The sequence below is a fragment of the Gorilla gorilla genome, chromosome 2 (genome assembly GCF_029281585.2).
Source record: "Gorilla gorilla gorilla isolate KB3781 chromosome 2, NHGRI_mGorGor1-v2.1_pri, whole genome shotgun sequence".
NCBI classification, from domain to species: domain Eukaryota; kingdom Metazoa; phylum Chordata; class Mammalia; order Primates; family Hominidae; genus Gorilla; species Gorilla gorilla.
The window spans coordinates 201,055,609-201,071,539 of NC_086017.1; the positions used below are offsets into that span (position 1 = coordinate 201,055,609).

At 38.7% G+C, this 15,931-nt stretch overlaps 1 protein-coding gene across 2 annotated transcripts in view; it reads right to left on the reverse strand.

Moving 5' to 3' along the window:
* The window catches only part of P3H2 (prolyl 3-hydroxylase 2), a 165,425-nt gene that overhangs the window by 17,637 nt on the left and 131,857 nt on the right, over positions 1 to 15,931 (reverse strand). For both annotated transcript variants that reach the window (XM_004038205.5, XM_055381188.2), the window contains exons 4-9: positions 14,588 to 14,719; positions 13,207 to 13,349; positions 12,481 to 12,570; positions 10,240 to 10,280; positions 8,734 to 8,828; positions 234 to 361 (exon numbers count right to left, since the gene is read on the reverse strand). In XM_004038205.5, coding sequence (XP_004038253.3) covers positions 234 to 361; positions 8,734 to 8,828; positions 10,240 to 10,280; positions 12,481 to 12,570; positions 13,207 to 13,349; positions 14,588 to 14,719 — 629 coding nt within the window. The remainder of the gene's footprint in view (positions 1 to 233; positions 362 to 8,733; positions 8,829 to 10,239; positions 10,281 to 12,480; positions 12,571 to 13,206; positions 13,350 to 14,587; positions 14,720 to 15,931) is intronic.

The window sequence follows — 15,931 nt, forward strand, 5'->3', positions numbered from 1 at the left end:
TGGCTGTTGGGCTAGGAAATATGCCAGTAGCTATTCCAGATCCCACCCGGGAAAACTAAAATAATCCCAACCCAAAGGCTATAAAAGTTCCTCAAAAATAATTTATGTCTTTCTCCTCAAGAAAGCAATATTTCAGGGCTTGCTGTCTGGCTCCAGATGAGACCAGGACCAAAGCAGTTCCAGCTTCTTGGCAGGCCAGCGCAGTGAGCTCCCCTCCTTCTCCGGATCCTCACACTGGCCACGCTGTGGAGCTCCCGGCACTGTTCTTCCGACAGGACGTTATCCAGGAGAACCCGCTGAGTCCCGTTCAGCTGCTCCGAGTTGTAGACGAATGTGATGTTCTCATAGAGCAGAGGACCACCTACAGGAACAGAGCACATTGTCTTCCCTGTTACCTCTGTCCCCCGAAAGGAAGCACAGAATACCAAACAGCTTTCAATGTGCAATTCGAGTGAGTCCATTTCTTCATGAATATTTAGAAATGCAAAGACAAACTGCAAATTAGGAAGCTTGATAAACACAATATAGATTCAGGAGAAAGATGTCTATCAGGTTTCCTCATAATGTCATAATAATGTTACATGCGTACATTATTTTGGGAGAGATAGAACTATTTTTGCATTTGTTTCTAATGCTGATCCCAAAAAGTCAACTGGGCATCTCATTGGACTGTCTTCTGAGAAAGTCCACCCTTGTTCACAGCCCCTCATTCATACCTCTGTCGCAACACCACAGATTGCATGTTTGGGTCCCCAGGTATGACATGCACACCTCAGTTTCACTGGTGTCTAGAGTAACACCTTCACTAGGTGATTCAGGTAGTCACACCCAAGTCACTTGACTCCGCCTCCGTCTTCTTCCTACCACACAACTGACCCTAGGTTGTCTTGCTTTTGGAGTGTTTTTCTCTGTTCTCCAGGCAAAATCGTCACGTTTCTATTTCCACACAGGAGGGTTTCCCTTAGGCACCTACTCTTCCCAGAGAGAGACCACAAGTTTATAAAATTAACTCCAGATAGGCTCTTCAGAGGGTGATGCTTTTGGGTCACATTTTAGGTTGTGAAATTACAAAATCCAGACCTGACAAAGACCTTTTTTCATACAGCAGGACTGAAGGACAAAGCCTCTGATAGAGAGGAAATCTTCTGATGTAGCCTAGTGCAAACATTTTGAACCAGAAAATGGAACAGAAAAGAAAACACTGCTTCTAACCATTTATAACACTCCCAAGGGGCCTGGTGCGTGCTTGTCCATAGCAACAGCTGAAGATAAGGACAGCAGGGATAGGGAAGGCACAACTCCCTGCCACCCCAGGTCTAGCAAAGGTCACCAACACGTTGGCCTAAAACACTTCTGTTGGAGGAAGAAGAGACCATTGAAATTGATGTCTACTTTATAAAATAGATTAGTCAGCCTAGGGAAGAACACTATCTAAATGTTTATTAGTCTAGCTAGGATAAAAGACTCACTACAGCTCATGATTAATGGAATATTAAAAGAATGAGGCAGTGTTTCTCAATCTACAGTAATGTTCGGTTATCTGTTAAAGCAGAAGTTCCCTAAGGAGCTCCAGTGCTGACAAATTATTTTCACTCTAATTTTACTTCTATATATGCAATCATAAAACTATGTTCACATTATTTATTTTAGTAGTTTCATACAGTACCCAAACCAATTTACAAGACTAAATAAAAGCAAGACCATAAAATGAACTAAATTCCAATCAACAAATGGAATGGTTAACGTTATTTTTCTGAAAATAAAAAGCTACCTTCCACATGAATATTCTACTCACTGATCTGGTCTGGGTTCTTTTGAGCCAGGATTCCTTATAGTACCATTGGTGTGTAATTACTATTCTACCACAACTTTTCTCTAGTTAAACTACTACATAATCTTAATGTACCATGATTAATTTTGGCCTTTGTATCAGTCCATTTTCTTGCTGCTAATAAACACATACCTGAGACTGGGTAATTATAAAGAAAAAGAGATTTAATGGACTCACAGTTCCACGTCTGGGGAGGCCTCACAATCATGGCAGAAGACAAAGAAGGAGAAAGTCATGTCTTACATGGTGGCAGGCAAGAGAGCTTGTGCAGGGAAACTCCCGTTTATAAAACCATCAGATCTTGTGAGACTTATTCAATACCAGGAGAACAAACCACCCCCATGATTCAATTATCTCCACCTGGCCCTGCCCTTGACATATGGGGATTATAACAATTCAAGGTGAGATGTGGGTGGGGACACAGCTAAACCATATCAGCTTTCATCTAAGCCTAATACATTATTTATAAGTTCATCGTATTTCATTTATTTCTAGTCTTTAATCATTGAAGTATTATTAGTTGGCGTTAATATGACCATAACTGTGCCCATTGAACTGTGGAATCCCATGACACCACCTGGCTAGAAGTTGATCCCTTAGATAACCCCTAATTGCTTCTCTTAATTTTTGAAAATTGTGATTAAAATTTATAAATATGGAATTTTTGGATCCCAAGAATATATCCATAAGCCCCGTTTCAGTATCACATCTTTTAGTTGAATACAAAAATATGCTTTTCTACAATTCACTATTTCTCAAATTGTGTTGCACTGAAAGTTCTGGGAAAGTACTGGGTTAAATAAAATATAAGAGGACGTCTCAGAACTGTTAATATGTGAACAGGCCTTATTAATGTCCTAAGTAGTAACATAATATGCAGCAGTTTTTAGCCTTAATTGAATACAATTCTCTCCCTCCCCAACTCCCCCAACTTCCTTCCTGCAGCAGAGACTTTACGATGGGCTGCAATGATCATTGCCTCCCAACATTCATACAGCTGTGCAATTTGCTTCCCACAAGTGCAAGTGGAACCTGGAACTTACTTCTAAACAGTAGAATATGGGAAAGGTGATAAGGTGTCATTTCTGTGACTATGTTACATAAAATTGCAACTTCTATCTTGCCTTCTCAGTCTCTTGCCTTCTCCGCTGCCATGCTGTAATGAAGCAAGTGGCTGTACTGGAGAGGATCACATGGCAAGGAATAGAGGGCATCCTCCAGCCAACAACCAACTAGGAACTAAAAGGCCATAGTCCAACAACTTTTTAGGAACTGAATTCTCAGCCCTGGTCAACAACTTGACTGAAACCGGTGAGAGATCCTGAAGCCAAAGACACAGTTATGTTCTCTGCAGACTCTTACCCCAAAGAAACTATGAGATAATAAATGGATATTTTCATAAGCTGCTATATTTTCATTATTTTTTCACAGCAATAAAAAAAGAAGTAGTCTTTAAAAAATTTATTTGACAGGGTCTCACTGTCACTCAGGCTGGAGTGCAGTGGCACCACCATCATGGCTCACTGCAGCCTTGACCTCCTATCCTCAAGCAATCCTCCCACCTCAGACTCCCAAGTAGCTGGGACTATAGGCACGCACCACCATGCCTAGTTTTTTGTTTTTTTTTTTTTGTTTTTTTTGTCAGGGTCTTGTTATTTTTTTATTTTCAGGGTCTTGCCCAGGCTGGTCTTCAACTCCTGGACTCAAGCCATCCTCCCTCCTCAGCATCCCAAAGTGCTTGGATTCGAGGCATGAGCTACCACGCCCAGCCAAGTAGTCTTTTAAAAATCCCCCCTAAACGTCTTAGCATAGAACGCAATTTGGAAAAGGCTGTTCTAATCTATGTAGCTGATTAAAGTTTGTAGTCAAGTTGAGACAGGCATTCCCTCGAATATTTGGAAAAGTGAACTGTATATTCCATTCCAATTTAGAAGTATAAAAAGAAATGTTCGTTCAAGAAGAAAGATACTTGTAGATTCACTGAAAAAGCATTTGCTAATAAAAACTCAAATAGAAATGAAAGACAGATGAGAGATTTAGTGAATTAAGTTGGTTTATACTTTTCCAAGTTTTTCTCTTTTTCTACATTGAAAATGTATTATTTTAAACATAATTAGCTTATTTTCAAAATATGATTTTGAAAGTTAGCAAAAATAAAATATTTAGGAAAATGTCTACCAGTCTTAAGCTCCGTTATAAGTATGTATTATCATTACTATCGTTATTGTTGAATTAATAAGCTACACCTGGAATACTGTGTTAAGTTCTGATTGAGACACCTTAATAAGCATAGAGCCTTAAGAGAAGGCTACTGGGATATTGACAATTCTCCTACCATTCCACAAGTAACATGCAAAGATCAAGTGAAGGAAGAATGTAACATGGAGTCTTCAATATCTGAATCTTGGGTTCCGGGAGAATCTGCATTAGAAATCTGCCTTTCATGTTGCTAACATAATCATTAATATTACTAAGTGTAGAATTTTACACAGATATTTTCCACACATACATTTAACAAAAACGACCCATCACCCATCAACTAACCAAAGGAGAAAAAAAAAAGACAAATGAAACCCTATCATTCAACAGGCAAGTCAACCAGCCTCCATATGACTACCAGTCTTAAGCTGGTAGCTTAATGACTAGTAGCACACCAGACAGAGGAAAACATTAAAATAAAAATAAAAATGTAGTCCAATAAATTGTGGTTTCTGGGGCCTGATTTGATGGCTTCAGCCAATTCTTAACCACAGCCCAAGAAGATTTAGTCAAACAAGTTAATTCTTCCCTCGTTTATAAAGTATGTGCCTGGCTCTGACTCTCTGGTTGCAACAAGAAGGGATCATCTAAGAAAGTACTCCCTTGTACTCACTGTCTGGCTCATGGAAAGAAGAATCACTTTATCAGAAATTCGATAGTGTCATACAAAGCATGATGGTGTAGGCAGGCTAACAATCCCTATATGAGTACAGCCTTTTACAGTTAAAAAAATGAAAAAAGGGCAAGGCACGGTGGCTCACACCTGTAATCCTAGCACTTTGGGAGGCTGAGGCGAGCAGACTGCCTGATCTCAGGCATTCAAGACCAGCCTGGGCAACACAGTAAAACCCCATCTCTACTAAAATACAAAAAAAAATTCGCTGGGCATAGTGGTGCATGCCTGTAATCCTAGCTACTTGGGAGGCTGAGGCAGGAGAATCACTTGAACCCAGGAGGCAGAGGTTGCAGTGAGCCAAGATCGTGCCACTGCACTCCAGTTTGGGCAACAGAGCGAGGCTCTGGCTCTAAAATAAAAAAAAAAAAGAATAACTTTTTATGTTTACCATCTTAAAACAGTTACTATCCTTCTTTATAGATAAAAATCATAGGGCCCAGAAAAATTGAGTCACTAGATCTTCATCACTGTGGAGCATATCAGACTAAGATAATCCCAGAAACTAAGCCTCCTGATTCCAAGTTTATTCCCCAACATTGTTTCTACTATCCCCCTACTGACTCTGGAATCATATCCAGCACAACCTTTAAAAATCTGGTGGGTGGGCTGAGCACAGTGGCTCAGGCCTGTAATCCCAGCACTTTGAGAGCCCAAGGCGGGTGGATCAACTGAGGTCGGGAGTTCAAGACCAGCCTGACCAAGATGGTGAAACCCCGTCTCTACTAAAAAAAAAAATGAAGAAATTAGCCTGGCATGGTGGCATGCACCTGTAGGCCCAGCTACTCGGGAGGCTGAGACAGGAGAATCACTTGAATCCAGGAGGCAGAGATTGCAGTGAGCTGAGATCGCACCACTGTACTCCAGCCTGGGTGACAGAGTGAGACTCTTGTCTCAAAAATAAATAAATAAATAAAAAATCTGGTGAGTGAAAGGAGAATGGACAAGTGACAGCAATGTTTTTTAGTGAGTTTCCATATCACGCATGTTTCACGGACTGAAGCCACTGTGGGATGTAAGTAGCCCTGGGTCACCCCATCTTAATGCTTAGGAGCTGTCCAGTAGGAATAATACGAAATACTAAACACTGACAGGCATCCAGAGTAGATGACAGTCTCTTTGGGGAAGATGAGAAAAGCTGAAGTATACTCTATTCTGTGACACATGCCTCCCTGACATCCCCTTTTAGTCAGATTAAGATATGAAAATGTTGCCGGGCGTGGTGGCTCATGCCTGTAATCTCAGCACTTTGGGAGGCCGAGGCGGGAGGATCACAAGGTCAGGAGTTCGAGGCCAGCCTGGCCAATATGGTGAAATCTCGTCTCTACTAAAAATGCAAAAATTAGCCGGGTATGGTGGTATGTGCCTGTAGTCCCAGCTACTCAGGAGGCTGAGGCAGAAGAATCGCTTGAACCCAGGAGGCGGACGTTGCAGTGAGCCGAGATCACACCACTGAACTCCAGCCCGGGGGACAGAGCGAGACTCCATCTCAAACAAAAAAAAGAGATAGGAAAGTGCCTTCTAATTGGAAACTTTGTCTCTATCTACAACTGTTCTTAATTTAGATCCTAATTAGGTACCTGATGACTGGACAACAGGCTTTTGAGTTATGATATCATAAGAAATATACTGGTTTTTATCCCTTGTTTCCAGCACAGAGCTCCTAAATGCCTTGGAATTTCCCAAGGGATAAGAGTGTCCTTTGTTACTTATAATGAGATCCTTTTGATCACACTTAAGTTTATGCTGATGAGATGAATTAGGGTAGGGCCCCTAAAAAGATTCAGAATGGGGCTGGTCACCAGAAAGACCAAGTGATTAGGAAAGTGAAACTTTTAGCCCCACCCACAGACCTCTGGGAAAGGAGTTTGGGGCCTGCAGATTAAGCTCTATAAAAACTCTTGAACAACAAGATTTGATGAGCTTCTAGGTTGCTGAGCACGTGGAGATGCCGGGAGGGTGGTTTGCCCATGGAGGGCATGGAAGCTCCTCCTGCCATCCCCCCATACCTTGCCCTATGTACCTCTTCATCTAGCTGTTCATCTGTATCCTTTATAACAAACCAGTAAACACAAGAGTTTCCTGAGTTCTGTGGGATGCTCTAGCAAATTAACCTAACCCAAAGTCAGGATCATGGGAACACTGGTTTGTAGCTGGTCAATGAGGGGTTGGTCAGAAGTATAGGTAACAACTTATACTTGCAATTGACATCTGAAATGCCAGTTGTGGGCTAAGCCCTTAACCTGTGGGATCTGACACTATTTCCAGACAGACAGTGTCAGAACTGAATTGGATTAGTTCACCCTCAGTTGCTATCCACTGGAGAATTACTGGTGCATGTGGGTAAAACCTCACACACATCTGGCCACAGAAGTATTCTGTATTGAATGAATATGAGAGTACGGTAGGTAAAAAAAATTTTTTTTTTCCTTCAGACCAGTAGGTTCCCAGAAAACATTCTATCCTACAACCCATTAGCCACTTCATCCTAGACAATTCTGTAGAAATGGTAGATTTGTGTAGCCCAATAATCATGATCCTTCTCTATCACATGTAGTCTTCTGTTCTGCTCTTCTATTAACCTTCTAGTCAGTTGCTGGACACCAGATTCCCTGGTAGCCAGGGAAAAAAAATGCTTTGAAATTTGGCAACTGTCCTGGAGTTTCCCAAACATTTACAGCAATGTGTTGGCTTATTGGCATGAACTTCCTGGGTGATTTCTCAGCCTAAAAGGCAACATGAACTCTGGCTGACCATGAAGCTCTCTGGCATTTGTAAAACAGCTTGGGCTTTGTGGCTGCAAACTGAGGTCCAGGTCAGATTAGATGAGCATATTATCCTGTTTACTGGTTCAGACTGACTTGGAAGCTAAGGAAGGAAAAGGATGGGAAATGTGAGAGCTGTAGAGAGCCAAAAGTTTTCAAATCAGAGGAATGTGCTGACAAGGTCTCCTGGGGAAAGAAGTACTGTACAGCTTCCCAATGCAGCGCTTTGAAAGCCTCTTGTCTTGCAATTCTTTCATCAATAGGTGATACATTTTTGATATCTACACAATTCTATGTTTCATGCAGCACGTGAAGAAGAGAAAATGGGATTTCGGGTCAAATGTCTGGGTTCAAATGCCTGTTCAACCTGTTCTGAGCTTCTAAGACTTCAGAGAAGTCATTAAATCTTCCCACATGAGATGCTGTTAGTATTAAAATAGTATGCAAATAAATTGTGTGCAAATTTGCTGGGAAATCATAAAACATATAGAAATAATAATTGTTAAGAATTAACTACTGCTGTCAGTATTACTATTGCTAATAGTTTTTATTAATATAACAATGCTTGGCTCTACTTAAAAACTGTTTTTGGCAACACTCCACCTGTTATCTCTACTAATTTTCATCTTACATAAGTAGGCACATAATGTTCCGCTCGCTTCATCTCTGTGCCTTTGTTCCATTTCTTTTAACCACTAGAATGGTTCCCTCTACATCCATGCATCCTACTACATTCTGCTTTCTCTAAAGGCCCTGCTCAGATCTATGTGCTTCAAGCATCTAAGGTTAACTAATCTAATATCCCATGTGGCTGGTCTCCTCTCCAAGTTCCTCTGATATACAGTCTGTCCCACACTACCTAGCTCTTACTGACTGTGTAACAGAAGTAAACCATACGAAATTGCTAAGCCTCCGGTATTCTGAGAATGGTGATGACCATGCAAGTTTCCTTGGGAAACAGATGAGGGAGTGAATCTGGAGGCTTTTTCTTTTTTTCTTTTTTTTTTGAAACCCATGGTAATAATACACAAATCTAAGACTTTTTTTTTTTAAGTCTTGCTTTCAGACTATTAGGGAGTGTAGTAGCTTAGTCTTATTCTTTATTTTCTAGAGAAAGTGGGTTCTTCCTTGATCTGGAAAAGAACTGGTCAAGCCCCATCTTCCCCTTCCCCTCCTTTATAGAGTAAAAGTGCACAGCTACTTACCTTCTCTTAGGTCTCGATCTATCTTGGGTGATAGCTTTTTTCCCATTGAGAATCCATGAACTTCTGCTCCCTCTACGTTCACTCCTGAAGGGACCCTGCCCATTCAAAAAAATTTAAAATGGCAATTTGTCATTGAATAACGATGTTCAAAGGCAAAGAATACTTTACCAAGGTAGTCTGGGACTCTATATTGTGTATTTCGTTGTAAACAAGTTCACCTGTCTTTTAAAGTCAAATTAAATGTCACTGCCTCTAGTAAGTTCTCTATTTCCTCAGTGAGTTTGCCTTATTTCACTCCTCTAAATCTTCTTAGCAACCTTTATTACAATTAATTGTATGCATAACATAACTCTCTTCAGATTAGACTCTAATCTCAAGTAGGAAAAAAATTATCATGAGCATCTTTATAATGCTCAGAGTGTCCAGTGGGGCCTGGAACATGGAGTGCATCATTGAACAACTGTTGAATTGAAATAAATTATGTCATAATGTAGTAGTTCTTGACTATTGTGAAAAGAAGACACAGGTTTGTCATTTGCAAACACACAAATAATAGCAGGCTGTTCTTTATATACGTAAAAATCAAACAAATCCAAATGTGTATATACGTTCTTGGATCTCTTGAAATAATTTTATGCCACCCAAGGGTTGAGTTTTTGAAGCCTCGTGAAAGACTTCAAGATTCTAAATAAGAAGATCTGGATCTGTCCTTCCTTTATGATGAGACTCTAAGCAAGTTGCTTGCCTTGTCAGGGCCTCAGGTTCCCAATTTGAAAATGAATAAGCTGGACCATGTGATCTCAAGCAGGTGTTTCTAACCTTCTGAGTTTCAGTCCTTTTAAGAGATGTAAATTGACTTTTGTCATTTTAAATAATGAGCTTTCTTGGGGGGAGGGGGGAGGGATAGCATTACGAGATATACCTAATGCTAAATGACAAGTTAATGGGTGCAGCACACCAACATGGCACATGAATACATATGTAACAAACCTGCACGTTGTGCACATGTACCCTAAAACTTAAAGTATAATAATAATAAAATTAAAAAAAAATAATGAGCTTTCTTAATTTCTGATTCAGTTAGTGACACCTAATATTTTAGCTATTTTAGTATAACTTTCTGAACTTCATTATTTTAGGTAAATACAATAAGGGAATTCACCATCAAAAAACCCATTTCATAGTTTTTCTGTTAATAAATCAAAACCAGTATCCAACCTTCTCAGATTCGGAATCATGGAATGTTAGCAGATAGAGAGCACCTGATTTAACCCTTTTTTTCCTGGAAAAAAACATGAGATCCAGAAAGCAGAAGATATATTACCCAAGGTTACAAAAACGTGGCAGGAAGAGCTGGGGCCTGGATGCAGAGCTCCTAATTCAGAGCTTAGAATTATTTTATTATATCTCCTTGCCTATTTCATAGAGCTACATTTCTCTATGATAGGTTATGACACTAAGTATTTCTCCTCATAAAAAACCAGTTTGCATTCTGAATGGACTTACCGATTCTCATCCTGTCGTCCTCCATATCTGATCCAATAATTCTGTTTTGAATCGAGTAAAAAAAAAATGCAGTAATTTTGTCACTAAAACATCACTTACAGAATTAAGATAAAATAAAATATGCACAAAACATTCAAAAGATCTATAATTTAGGAATTTTGCATATTGTGTAAAGATACAATATATTTATATTTTATAGATTAATGGAAAGGAAGGCTAAAGTTAGTGGAGATTTGGCAAGGACAAAATGAAATACAAGTCGATTTTTCAAATACTATGGAATTAGCCTAGATATCCATCCTTTTGTCCAAGAAAGTGACTTGGAATTTGGTGGCAGAAAAACATTTGAAAGATCATTCAGTTCAACTTCTTTGTGTTTTCTGAATAAAACAAGCAAACAAAATTGAGCTTGAGTAATCATCTGTATAGATCATGAAATTAGTAAATAACATATTTTAAGGTCTCTTGGATAACATAATTTTAAAAGAATAATAAGTAAGACCCGATATAAATATTAATATATTAGAAGGTGTTATATTGGAAATAGTACATTAAAATTAACCCATTTTAAAAAGTGTGCCTATAAAAACATGGCATAAGAAATGAAAAAGGGTTGTAAATGGACATATTATAAATAATTTTATAAATGTATTAACTTGTATATCATTTGAAGAACTTACATAGTAACCAATGGATAAATGAATAAAACCCATGCCCAAGTAATTAAAAGAAGAGGAAAAATTGTTAATATGTGAAACGGTTTATTCTTGCTGGTCATCAAAAAAATTACAAGTTAAAATGATGTATTATTTCATACATAATATATAAATAATAAAAGTGATTTTCAAATGTTATTTCTTATCGCTGATAAATTTGTGGTAAAATGGTACTTTTATGCATTACTAGGATTCAAATGCCTGTTCAATCTGTTGTGAGCTATGAGACTTTAGAGTAGTCACTAAATCTTCCCACATGAGATAGTGTTAGTATTAAAATAGTGTGCAAATAAATAATTCCAAGAGATTTATTCTCTTAGTAATCATATATAATTATATATAATTATAGATAAATTAATAATAAATAAATAATTTCTAAGAGAATTCTCTTAGAAAAGCAATTTAGTTTCAAGAAGTTTAAAACCTTATATCCTTTGATGACAGAATATTTCCACTCTTAAGAATTTATTTTCAGGACATAGTTCCTAGAGAAAAAATGCTTAATACATTATGTATAATTCAAAAATCAGAAATAATTCAAATGTTCAGCAGAAGAGTTCATTTATTTATTGTATGTCAATTCTACCTATCTAAAATTCTAAATTCTACCAACTTTTTAGAGACTAAAATGTAGCTAAAAATACCTTTTAAAGCTATACAAATGTAGAAATTTCTTATGGTATCTTCTTAAAAGAATACAAATCTCTTTATACCATAGTATATGTTTCTGCAAAAGCTATGTCTTCATATAAACAATGATTAGAAGACAACATGGAAAAGCGGAGTGAAGTCAGCATGATGGGTGTGATAGCATTGTGACTGATGATATTTTGAATTCTCTTTAATGTTTAGGTAATACAAAAGCATTAATAGAAAAATTTAAAACACCACATCCAGAATTTAGGAAAATAAAACACTCCTGGGGCAAATGAGTCATACACAAAATACTTTTACCCAATAGATTTGCTTTTGACTTTGGACCTTGTTAATATGGAATAACTGATGTGGAAATCCATTAGTCTTTTAAAGTTCATCAGATGGCCGGGTGCGGCGGCTCAAGCCTGTAATCCCAGCACTTTGGGAGGCCGATGCGGGCGGATCACCTGAGGTCAGGAGTTCGAGACCAGCCTGACCAACATGGTGAAACCCCATCTCTACTAAAAATACAAAAAAAAAATTAGCTGGGCATTGTGGCGTGTGCCTGTAATCCCAGCTACTCGGGAGGCTGAGGCAGGAGAATTGCTTGAATCCAGGAGGCGGAGGTTGCAGTGAGCCGAGATCACGCCACTGCGCTCCAGCCTGGGTGACAAGAGCAAGACTCCATCTCAAAATAAATAAATAAATAAATAGATAAAGTTCATCAGATATATTGAGTAAATATCTCCCACCCCCAATTTTTACCTCAAGGAGGGCATCGAAATCTTAGCTTTTTGAGGTAAATGGCAAAAATGGAGGCAGGTAATAAAAACATAAAAAGGATTCCACTGAATCGTTATTTTAATAAACATTTCCTCTTTCCTCTTACCGGTTCAGTGTATGAAAACCCCAGACCTTCTGCAGCTGATTTTATCAGCTCAGACTCCAGCTTATGACGTTTCACAAACATTGTTAAATCCTAGAGAAAAAGAAGTAAAGAAAGACATTTTTTATTTAAATAGCAGGTAAGAGATATGATAAATGTTCAGGTGGCAATGTTTTCATTAGATAGTCACAAATGAGCTAACAAATATTCAGAACTGCAAGACTTGGCCCCATCTCAACATACTTTCACACGCTAGCATGTATGAATAAAAATGTGCTTCAGGCATAAATAAAGTTTGAAAGAACCGAGTTCAACAACCTTTGCTAAATTGTTAGACATCTTTAAGACCAGTGTTATATTTTTATCAACTCTCCCCCGAACACATGCAGAATCAAGAATTTCTTTTCAGGCCAGGCGCGGTGGCTCACGCCTGTAATCCCAGCACTTTGGGAGGCCGAGGCGGGCAGATCACCTGAGGTCGGGAGTTCGAGACCAGCCTGACCAACATGGAGAAACCCCGTCTCTACTAAAAAAAAATACAAAATTAGCCAGGTGTGGTGGCACATGCCTGTAATCCCAGCTACTAGGGAGGCTGAGGCAGGAGAATCGCTTGAACCCGGGAGGCGGAGGTTGCAGTGAGCCAAGATTGCGCCATTGCACTCCAGCCTGGGCAACAAGAGCGAAACTCTGTCTTAAAAAAAAAAAAAATTCTTTTCAAATTGGTCTCACCTCTCTGGCCTCAATGGATGCCGGGTCAATGCTATCATCCAGCAGACTCTCATAGTAATCCACATTGTCTAGGACATCCTCATCATCTGGATGGCACAGAAGATAGGCTTTGGCACACTCCAGGGCTTTCACATACTCACCAACTGAAAGACAAAGGAGTTGCAGCATTAGAGTCAGCCTAGGTCTGTCCAAAGGATTTTAAAGAGAGGCCATCAACATGTCTACAGAGGTCAGCATTAAACATGAATAAGAGGGAAGATAAATTGAGGCTCAGCAGAGAAAGCAGAAACAGTCACAGATACAAGGAAAGATATGATTTCAAGTATTCAAAAGTTATTACCTTTGGTCTGCTTTGGTGCCAGTTGTTTTGTGCAAATCGTCACTTTTCTATCTGAAGATGTTTGTTGACAACTTTTATTATTTAACACATATAAACAGCAGAATTCTATGAGTTAATTCTGATTTTTGTACCGAGTTTGGGTTAAGTAAACATCCTGAAGTGATATTTGCAACAGTAATGTACCATTTTATATATAATGTATGAGTAACATAAGTGCTCTTAAAATGTTATTTTTCATCGCTGCAGTTTGTGGTAAACTGGTACTTCAATGCCAAGTCCTTCATAGAGTCCCAGATGTTCTGGAGGAAGCCCCTTAAATCCTTCACTATACAATTATAGCACATCCAACAGCAGCAAACTACTAAAAGGAACTAACAAGGATGTTTCCAATATAAACTTTTCATTATAGAAATATTTAGCTATTACAAGGGAAATTTTAAATGTCTGTATGCCTTGTTTTCAAATAGGTCACAACATTGTATTTCTTCTAATGGAAATTTACAATATACGTATGTGTGTATATATATATGTGTGTGTGTGCATGTATGTGTGTATAATAAATACATATACACACACATATATATATATATATACTCTGAGATGACTCTGATTTTTAAAAACAATGATAAAAATTAAGCAACTCTCTCATCTTTGATTCACTGTTTATGACTTGAGCACATGATTCACTGTGTGCCATCAACACCAGGATAATAAATAATGTTTTGTTTTTGGAAAGGAAGAGGATTTTGCAAAGTTCCTTTTAAATTCAGTTTTAAAAAAATTAAGTCTAAAAAATCATGCAAAATGTCAATCTAGTATAATTTTCAGTAAATTATCACAGCATTAAATTTTGTACTTTGCCCATTGGTGATATCCCCTTCTGCTCTTCTTGTCCTGCAGCTCAGGAGAGAAGAAATGCATAAATTCCTATTGCTTTCATAATAAACTGAAGAAGTCAGAACACTCAATTACAAAAATGTGATGTCTGTAATGATGAACCACAACCCCCCAAGAAGTCTTCACGGATGATCCACGCTTTACCTCGATAGTAGGCAAACTGTAGGTAATCATAGTGCAGAGGAAGAAAATTCTCGATGGGAGAGAGGCGGCCAGGGCGGGTGGCAAGTTCCCTCACACATTCATGCTGACAAACAAGCACCTGCATGTAGTGATCTGGAAGACAAGAGCCAATACGTGTGTTCCTCCAGGTTGCTGAGTGCCCAAATGTCAACGTCACAGCCACAGTTACACAGGGCATTCCTCACCTCACCACACTGGAAGACCAAATTACTATAATCCTCACTTCCGGACTGCAAAACCTTTTTACAAAGAAAGTAGGTGACTTGCCAAGGTCTCCTGGTCAGCGATCACTAGAACGACAGTAGATTCCGAATCCTCCAGCTCACAGTCTGTTCTCTACACCTCACTTTTCCCTTCCCATATACACTTTTTATACCCCACAGTCCACTTTACCCCACCTACACCCAGCTGAACGTCAGTTTTCATATTTAACAACTTTGGGGTCTCTCTTTGGATATATTGGATGGCTCGAAGTGCCCTGGAATCGGGAATGGAAGTTCAGATGCTAGTAAATGTTAAGGAACAGTTTGGAAAAAGAAACCACCGTGGGCATGGAAAATTCAGGCTGAGAAGTGAAGCAAAAGTCCTCTTTTTCTTTCTTAACATTTTCAAGCCAAATTGTCCTAAAAGAGAAATAAAAACTCTTTTTTTTTTACACCTATTGGTCAGAAACCTATTCTACCCAGTTATAAATTAGTCTATCACCTAGACATAGTATATTCTAATACTAAGGACATTGTATATTCTTTACCAGAGACTGGTAAAACAGGCAGAAGGATGTAAACTAAAGGAATGAGCATCTTATTTCCTATTTCTCTTCACTCCCCTTTCTATTGCTCCCATTCTTCTTGCTTGAGAGTCCTGAAGTGTTAGGGTCTTCATGCCGCCTTTGGCTCTGGACTCTATTTTATCAAAGCCTGAGATGAGGAAACACAAGTGGTGAATGTCCCAGAGAAGAAAATGCCTCCTACGTTTCACCTTCACTGATTTTCACAATGAAGATGGATGTATTTTCCAGAAAGAAAGGTTCATTCATGCCTGCGCTGAGTGGGTTCTTTTGAGAATGATGATAAAATCATTTGATCTCATGGCTGTGCAATTTAATTTACCACAACTGCCTTTTTTTCAAAAGGTTCTCTGTTTAGTCTGAGTTTGGCTTGGATCTTGGTGATTTTGCAGAGGGACCCCAAAACACAACAGGAAGGAAACGTGCATTTTCTGGTGTGGGGGAATGTGCCAGTTTTGTGTAACTTGGCTAACTGAATCATTTATAGCACAGCTAATAGAATCCCTAAAGTCCATTGG